At 37.2% G+C, this 9,824-nt stretch overlaps 1 protein-coding gene across 1 annotated transcript in view; it reads left to right on the forward strand.

Moving 5' to 3' along the window:
* The first annotated feature begins 4,221 nt into the window (after nt 1-4,221).
* Nucleotides 4,222-9,824, forward strand: part of PDX1 (pancreatic and duodenal homeobox 1) — a 22,276-nt gene continuing 16,673 nt past the window's right edge. The window contains exon 1 of the mRNA XM_029284072.1: nt 4,222-4,335. Within this exon, the coding sequence (XP_029139905.1) occupies nt 4,222-4,335 (114 nt within the window). The remainder of the gene's footprint in view (nt 4,336-9,824) is intronic.

A 9,824-nucleotide genomic window follows, 5' to 3' on the forward strand; every position in this document is an offset into this window, starting at 1 on the left:
GTCCACCAAGGTATTACCACACCACAACTATTGTCATCTGAGATGGTTGCCTCACTTTGTCAAATGGTACAACTAGTCTGGTAAGATTCCATGAACATAAAATTCAGGCACTCCTGTTATGGGAATATCAAAATTGTTTCTATATGCAAGACAACAGGAGAATAGAATAATTAATAATCAATTAACATATAGAAATTGGTGAGTGCTGAGATTTTGATCCTATTCTCTCTCTCTCTCTCTCTCTCTCTCTCTCTCTCTCTCTCTCAAGAAAAGGATTTCTTCAATAATCTAGAATGATGTAACTATCTATCTCATTGTATTAACAGAATGGATTTTCACTGTTCTTAGTCTAATTGCTTTACTACCCTTTTGTTTATTTATTCATAAGGACTGCTGTTAAATGACTTGGGAGAGCAATTGCTTAATGGATCAGTATTAAGCCAAATGTTCACTGGTGTTTGGATGTTACTGAGAAGATAAAGACCTGACCAGAAATTCCTGCCCAGAGAAGAGGATTGGGTGGGTTAAAGTAGTGAATCTGTCTTTTGGAGAAGATATCTATTCAACACCCATCTCCCACTATGTGATCATTATTATTATGGATGGTCACAGAGTTAGCTAGATGTTTAGACTGGCATTTTTATCCACCTGTCTTTCCAAGGACCTGGGATAGGCAGATGTTGTTTGATGGTATTAAAGAAATTGTTGCAGGATGTAACAAGTAAAGCTGGCTTTTGCAATTGACTAATTTTATCAATGCCAATGGTGTTCAATAGGTGCTCCAAATGTTTTGGGATTGTACCCAAGGTGCCTATTACTATCATTTTTCTCATTTTACATTTCTCAGTAATCCACTGAAGAGCAAGGGAACTGAAAAAGCTTCTTGGGTGAGAAGTGAAACATTTTCAAAGAAAAAAAAACCAAGAAAGTCCAGTGGCTGTTTGTAAAAGCACTTTTGGGACAACCATGACCTGGGTGATCCAGAATACCCATAGCCACTGAAGAGCAAAAATCTGATTTGTACACCTGACCTAAACCAATTGGCTTGAAGCCACATTGTATTTCCCACATTTTATTCATTATTATCTGTTTTACCTTTTGATCAGGATCCTCCCAAACACCTTTCAAGCACTTAGCAAACTAATCCCCCTGCAATGTTTGCATTCATTCTTCCTGCCTTTCCCTTTATAAAGTGAAAAATACCAGCGTTTTCCAATTGTCAGAAAGGCATGCAGCCTCCACAGACATTAAGCACAGTGACTGCATAATAAACCATATCCATATTTTAACATTCTCTGGTTACATCATCTATACTTGCAGTGTTAGCCTTTTTCAACATTCTTATACCATTTTTTGGGGTGGATTTATTTCAATTCAATTTTTTAATGTATCCCCATGGAGATCTCTAAGTTTCATCTCTCTCACTTTTCATTCAAATCACTGTTCAAATGAGTAGTTTCTTCACCCGCTTCCAAAACAATGTGCGTCAAAATTGCTTGGCAATTTTGCTACCTCTTTAATCTTAACTATTTGTTGCTGTATTTGACTATCTTGATTGTGACTCTTATTTTATATGCATGTTATAAAATATCATGGTCACCCTAATTTTTTTGCAGCAATCATTTTCTTACATGCATTTTCTTTCTACATGGCCTACTTTCATTTATCTTTCCCAAAAACATGTTTTTCGTACTTTCCATTCTCATAACACCACACTCATCTGTGGCGTTCTACAACATTACTTTTTCACAATGTTATTTCCTGCTGCAATAAAAAATAATTCTCGGCGTAACTTGTTCCAACAACTTCCACATGCCTTCTCCTTATGACCAATTTATTTCATTCTGTAGGAAGATAATATTTGAACACTTGTTCATACAGGATGCATACTTTTCCTTCTGATAGTAGTTCTTTCACCGCAGTTTCTTTTCCCTTTCCCCCCCTTTTTTTCCATATTTATTTTCCCCCAAGATCCACTCTTGATTTTCATACAGGAATCATACTTTTACTTCCTGTCTTCCAGTTTTCTGCCAGGTTTATTCTTGGTTATATCTTAATTAATTATGATATTTTCATTTATTTTTTTCTGGAATCATGCCTCTAAAATATTTTTGCTTTCAGTTCAAATTTTATATTAGTTTTCTGAATATTTTGACATATTTCTTTCCAGTATTTTTGAGGATTTTTTTACATAATCACATGTGATAAAATGTTCCTTTTGTTATGACACTCAAGTATTTATTGTTATATTATTTCTCTATCTTGGTAAATATTGACAGTTATATACCATTTGTAAAACATAATGTACCAATTTCCCCTTATTTGTTTTTCCATAACTTTTCCTTTTGTATTGTGACTGTATCTCTGAAGTTTTGTATCCACTTTATCATCCAGTTTTTTATTTGTTCTATATCTATATGTGTGTCTATTCTCTCTCTCTCTCTCTCTCTCTCTCTCTCTCTCTCTCTCTCTCTCTCTCATCTATCTATCTCCTACTAGGTGATCTTAGCTTAATGTTGTGTTTCAGATTGTATCTGCTTCCTCAAAGTCCCTCCTTTTTGAGATCATGTTTTATTTATCCAGCAATGTGTAAATACCTCAAATTCTTACCTTTGTTGAGCAGTTTTTGCTGAGTCTTTAAACTGTTTCCTATGTCTTGATATATACACCATCTGAGAAGTTTTCAATTAGTCCTGAGACATACTTAAATCCTCCTGTTTTTTTTCCTGTCAATTTTTGACAATTTTCATTCCCCCCTGGCAAGAGAAAATTTGCTTTAGAAATTTTAAAAACAAAGAAACCTCAAAAGCAAATTTTCATGGATAGAATAAAGAGTTCTTGTACCCATTTAGTGGTATGGTGGCCAAGAGCTGTATGAACTTGCCCTGTTTTTCAGTATAATTTCCTCAGCTCTCTGAAGCCTCCTTGGATTTCCATACTGCTGTTTCATCAGAAAGAAAGACATTCGTTGAATTTTGGTAGTGCTTCTATTATCACCATTAAGAGAGAATCCTATCATTCAAAAATAATTGGACAATTTCCATGCTCACAATTCTCTACTGATTTTTCCCCGGCAGCAAATTGGATAGACAATTACAAAAGTCTGTATGTGTCCATCTGTAGCAGGGGTGTCAAACTCGCAATGTCATGTGATGTGTTGCGACATACCGTGATTTTTTCCCCATTGCTGGCAATGGGGTGGGCGTGGTTTCACCATGACGCATCCAGCCTGCAGCCGGCAGTTTGACACTCCTGATTCTGTAGTGTCAACACAAGGAGAATGCCAGAATAAGAAAAAGCTGATTTAACATCAGAATTGCTGGCAATCACTGTATATGAACCCAAACTGAACATTCTCTATTCTACAGAACTTGATATCTATTAAAGTGATGTTATGCTCACAGTACAAGTATGGGGCTGGAGCTGAGAAAGCTGAGAAAACTGTTGGCTATATTGTACATATATCTATCTGGAAGTAGGTAACACTGAATTTGGGGGTGCTTAATCTCTGTGCAAAGATATTAAGTTGACTTCTGGGTAGACTTATAAAGAGTTCTTGAACAAGACATTTCTCATGTTACACCTCTCACTGGCTCCAAAGAATTCTTCTAGAAATTTGCATATACAAAATTTAATGTGAGAATATTATTCTCTAAACATGCTCTGACTATGTCAACATTCAGTGAATATTTTATAATCAAAATCAATATATGGCATCTGAAGATATTGCAGGGAGTTAATATTCAACAGGTCTGACATGCATCAGTATTTGGCAACACTAGACAACTGCTGATGTAACAAATAATATTTGACAGTATCCCACAGATAACCTGCTATATGAAAATTAGTTACAAATTATACCAATTCTAGTCATTTCTTTTTTCGTCAACATTTAATGAGCACATTTCCTGAATTTTATTTCAACTCTGTCACATGCTGAGTCTGTTGCTATGCCTGTGAACTCAGTTTGAGGACTAACATGAATGAGTGCCCCTTGTTGTAATCTTGTCCATTACCATCGGTTGGTAGCAGTACCATCAAGGTTCAAGCAAAATAAGCCAACATAGTTCTCACATTGCAGACAGAACTTTCCCATCATAGTAAGCCTACTGCTTTCTGTAACATCTACTTCTTACTTGTGAATGACTGAGTATGGGGTCACTAAGTAATATTGCTTGAGATGGGCCTTAGACTAAAGTGACAGAGTAGGGACCATCACGAATGGCAAATTATAGAGGATGTGTTGGAGAAGGGCTTAGGGCTTATAGTTCTCTTCTTCCCGAATATACTCACACACACTCCAAGAAACTAGATGCTATGTGGGAACCTCATGAGGTGAGTTTAGTTTTAAGAGAAGAGCGCAATTAGATAAAGAGTGCAGAGTCAACATGAACGATGTCGGAGTGAGAATTGAGTGCAAGTGAGCAAGCAAGCCCAGGTAAAGGAAATGATCTTTGTCCTTTGTGCAGCTTTCCACCCCCTCATAGCCTCGTCGCCAAGTCAACCAGTCCCAGCTGGGAAGAAGCAGATTATTTATCTCCAGAGGTCAACCTCTTTCAGGCTCCTAACTAATCAATGCACTCAATCCAGAGGTAGTCCTACAGTATCCATCATACAAAGAGCTCATTCACAGATGAGCTTCTACAATAACAGTTCATAGACGGGGCCTACTCACACCACACAAGGCAATCCTTCCCTATCTTGCATTTTATCTCCCTCACCTTCCTCCCTCCTATCTTTGCCCAGGTGTCTTTTCCCCAGGGAAGACCACAAGTAGTCTAGCTATGACCAAAGAGGCATATATCTATTCTCCTTTTAACCACGAATCTCTTTATTAAGGATAGATGTAATAGTAAAAGATACTCTCATGAAATAAATGGATTTAAGGTAGTTATGATTCATAGCTTAATTCATTTTAAAAGGGTCTGTGTTAGGCATGAGTTCAATCTATAAAAGATACTTTTTATTCATATTGCAAGCAGCACAAAAGACTTTAGTAATTTTGATAATATATACCAGGATAGCGATGCTGGAGAAACCCTTACTGTGTCCTGCAAGGGTATTGCATGGTATTCCGTGAAAAACAACAGCTCATTGAAGAGTAATATGTAAAACCATTGAATCAATATGCAGGTTGTGGCTGAGGAAGATTGTAATCCAGCATATCTGGAAGACATCACTTTAGGTCAGTGGTTCTCAACCTTTTTAATGCCGCGACCCCAACCGGTCGTAAGTCGAGGACTAAACCGGTCATAAGTCGAGGACTTTCCCTGCCTGGGAGCGCCGCACATGCGTGGTTCTGCCCCCTGCGCCAGCCGAGGCATAGCTGGCAAGCGGCAGAGACGGAGCAGGCCGACCACCAGCTGGCCCAGCCCAAGGGAGGTAAGGCACCCACCGGAAAAGGGAAAAAAAATGGCGGACAAAAAAAATGGCAGACAGCCTTGCTTGGCGACCCCCGTGAAATGGTCGATCGACCCCAAATGGGGTCCCGACCCACAGGTTGAGAACCACTGCTTTAGGTAATCTGTTTCAGAATATTCTAATTTGTCTTTCCATTGATTTATTGGTGATTAACTGTCTGGTAATATTGATAGTTTGATGCAAAACTTCCACAAGGAAAGCCTCCATTTTCTTTTCTTTTTTTATTTCTTTATATGATGCCCCTACTTCAAATGATGCACCTACCAACAATTTTGATCATACTTCATGTTGTGCAGATTTAGTTTGGAGCAACAGGAGGAAAGAGATCAAGGGTGAGGCAGCAGATTTCATGCTGGTATAAGTGGAACTAAAGGTTAGATGGAGGGTAAGGATATCAGATGTGGGATAAAAAAAAGTACAATAAATAGATGAAAGCAATAAATCCTGATAGTGCTGAATGTAGTGATCACCTGGATTTTTGAAGCCCCCATGACATTTTAAAAATATATTGTTATTGAAACTTCTATTGTTTTACTGTTTATTTATTTGATTGATTGATTGATTATGCACCATTTTAATTTGGTATTGACTTTTCATAACTAAATAGATCTTTTCCAGAATAAACTGTCCTCTGCCTAGGATAGGTTTTCCAATGGGGCACTCATTGCCACTGTAATTAAGTCAATTTGCCTTGTTGTTTTCTCTTTTGTTCTTCCTTTCCCAGCATTTTAGGGTTCTTCAGCAAATTAGATCTTCACAAAATGTAACAATTTGAGTGAGAATTTTGGGCTGATTTGTTATATGAAAATCTATTAGATTAGTATTATAAAAACCTGGTTGATCATTTGGTGGCAACAAAAAGGGATTTCTGTTTGCTGACATCTAGCTGCAATCTGTATTTTTACACTCTGTATCTTTTGGTATTTTCTAGGAATATGCAACTATTGTTGCGCCAGTATAACAGTAATGATCATGGGATTTATATTGTCCCAAAGGTGCAATTGATGGCCACTAAATTGAATGGTTTTTAAATGGTATTGGATAATTTCATGAAGGAGAGGTTTTTCAAGGACCAGGCTATCTCCAACTGGGACAGCGTACCTCCAAATGCCTTTTGTCTTATTATTTTATTTTATGCCATCCAACTCCAAACAACTCTGAGAAGCTGAAAATACACAGTTGTAAGAGAACAAAACAGAGAGAGAGGTATATTCCTACATTCGTTCCGATTTCAAGCAACTCAGTGGAATATGTTTGGCAAGTGTGGGAAGCAGAGTGTTGGATCAAGATGAGTTTCATCCAGAGCCCTTCTTATAAGCAAGATGTGGGGGGGGCGGAAGTGGTTTAGGACAGAACCTATATGCATATCAGATGTATACACAAATGCTTGTGGGCAAGTATCTATCTGGTGTAGTCCATGATATAAGATCTATATAACACACAGAAAGTATGTGTAATGACACACGGTTTGCCAGTGATAACAGAGTTCTGTATCTTAATAGTACAATAAATGAAAACTTAATTTAATAAAATTTATTTATATATTATATGTACTATTAATATACAAACTACATTAATTTAATTAATTACTAACTATAATCAGTGACTATACTACTATAGATTACATCAATATACTATATGTATATCAAATTATCTATTTTGAATTACTTTGTTATGTGACAGATTGTTACTTTTCAGAGGTATTTAGCAGGGTCTCTTTTGTATGCTATGGAATATGTTGAAAAAAAAAATTAACTTGCTTTGAGTGGGTGCAACGATTCCCATTTTTGTCTTGCTTTCATTCAGCGTTATTTCCGAGCAAGGTGTATGTGAAAGGTTTTTGGAAATGTTCCTGTTCTGTTTGCAGGCTGAACTTCGTTGCTTGCAGGAACTGTGAAAAGGTGATAAGCAGCCAGTGGCCTTTCTAATCTCTGGCTGATAGAATTCACGCGGGTCAACAGTTTTTCCCAGGCTTGAGGTTTAAAATTCAACAATCTTGGACACTTGTTGATTGAGCCAGAAACAGTACCACCTGCCCTGTTCCATAATTTGACTCCCCCCCCGCCCTCTTCTTGGGTTTTTTTTTTTTTTGTTTGTTTTGCTATCCGGAAATTGAGTTTTAGCTTTCTTTTTCTTTTTTTACACAAAGCAGTAGATCTTTTTTCCAGCAATGCACAGTAGCATTTATAATAGCGATTAGAATCTGTGAACTTTGTTCAGATGGACAGGAGTCCAGGCAATCTTGTATCATAATACACGTCTGAGACTTTACAGTGGCAAGAAAAGAATAGAGACTTGTTTAGCAAAAATGATTGGGTTTCTTAAAACTGCACAGTTAATACACCATGCAAAATTATTTTCTCTTTCTCTCTCTCTCTCTCTCTTTCCCCTTCCCTCTTTCTGTGTGTGTGTGTGTGTGTGTGTGTATAATAGAAAAAACTACTAAAAACGTTGATCTCCGAGACTAAACATTTTATTAAGAACTAAACTTTCGTCAACAGCTGCTGACGTTGTCAAAGTATAAGCCAGGATCTTGGGATGCTCATCCTTATAGTCTTTGGGAAGCTAAAGTTAAAGACTATAAGGACGAGCATCCCAGATCCTGGCTTATACTTTAACAATGTCAGCAGCAGCTGCTGATGAAAGTTTAGTTCTTAATAAAGTTTTTAGTCTCTGAGATCAACATTTTTAGTAGTTTTTTCTATTATGAATATACCCGGGACTCACATTTTAAAAATAATAATATGTGTGTATGTTCGAATTTCTTTTTTGTTGACAAAGAGTTAAAGAGTTAAATGGGAGACTAGGATGGCCATTTCGAGCTCATTTTGCTCTCATCAGCTAGCCATACCCTTTATGGGATTTGAACCTGGGCAGCCTGCATACTAGGCAGTTATATTAACCTCCAGGCCACCAGCTCTTCTTCCTTCTTTTGTCAGCCGAGCCATGTATGTGTATGTATATGTGTGTGTGTGTGTGTGTGTGTGTGTATGTGTATATATATATATATATTCCTCAACTTATGACCACAGCTGAGCCCAAAATTTCTGTTACTATGTGAGACATTTGTTAAGTCAATTTTGCCCCATTTTACAACCTTTCTTGCCACATTTGTTAAGTGAATTACTGCAATTGTTAAGTTGGTAACCCAGTTGTAAAGTGAATCTGGCTTCCTCAATGAATTTTGCTTGTCAGAAGGGGATCATAAAAGGGGATCACATGACCCCAGGACATTGCAAGCATCATAAATATGAGTCACTTGCCAATTTTAATCACATTTGCCAATTTAATCACATTAAAATTTGCCAATTTTAATCTATTTGCCAATTTTAATCACATGACCATAGGGATGCCGCAACAGTTGTAAATGTGAAAAAAGGTCATCCGTCGCTTTTTTCAGTGCTGTCGTAACTTTGAACGGTCACTAAACAACTATTGTGAGTCAAGGACTACCTGTATTCAGTATGTAGATTTAGGAAAAAATAGGTTTCAGGCATAATGTCTAAATTCTCATACCTGTCTTATACTGACATAGATTAAATCATCATCATCAAACACTTTAAATAGGTTTCCACATTCTTGCACACCGTGTTCTTTATTTGATTTCTTTTTTCTTTATTCTTCCTTACTTTATATGAATTGTTGCTAGTTTTTTATATTTTTTGTTAAAAGTTTTAATAAAAATTACACACACACACACACATACACAGGTAATCTTCAAATACAAACGGTTCGTTTAGTGACCATTCAAAGTTACAAAGGCAATGAAAAAGTGATGTACAACTGTTTTTCGCACTTCACGCTTATATTTTTTTCTTGAAATTATCAAATTTTTAAAAAAGAAAGGTCGTAAAATGGGGCAAAAATTACTTAAGAAATGTTTCACTTAGCAACAGAAATTTTGGGCTCCATTGTGGTCGTAAATTGAGGATTACCTGTATAGAAAGTTGGCATTTTTCAATTGTTTGTTAAATGCTCTTTAATCATGAACAGAGGCAGTGAACTTTCTATAAGCTTAGGGGGTCTCTTGCTTTAACTCTCGGAGCCCAGGTTCCTGCACTGACCTCTGCTGCTCAGCAAGCTCAGGTGAGGCTGGAGCAGAGCCACGTGGTGCTGGAGCCCCGCATGCAGGGTCGTTGGGGGGAAGCTTTGCCACTGGAGCCTCCTAAAAAAAAGAGAGAGAAGAGAAGAGAAGAGAAGAGAAGAGAAGAGAAGAGAAGAGAAGAGAAGAGAAGAGAAGAGAAGAGAAGAGAAGAGGAAAGGAAAGGAAAGGAAAGGAAAGGAAAGGAAAGGAAAGGAAAGGAAAGGAAAGGAAAGGAAAGGAAAGAAAACGAAAGGAAAGGAAAGGAAAGGAAAGGAAAGGAAAGAAGGAAAGGAAAGGAAAGAAGGAAAGGAAAGGAAAG

This window comes from Protobothrops mucrosquamatus, unplaced genomic scaffold, assembly GCF_001527695.2.
Source record: "Protobothrops mucrosquamatus isolate PMUCROS unplaced genomic scaffold, P.Mucros_1.0 scaffold358, whole genome shotgun sequence".
NCBI classification, from domain to species: Eukaryota; Metazoa; Chordata; class Lepidosauria; order Squamata; family Viperidae; genus Protobothrops; species Protobothrops mucrosquamatus.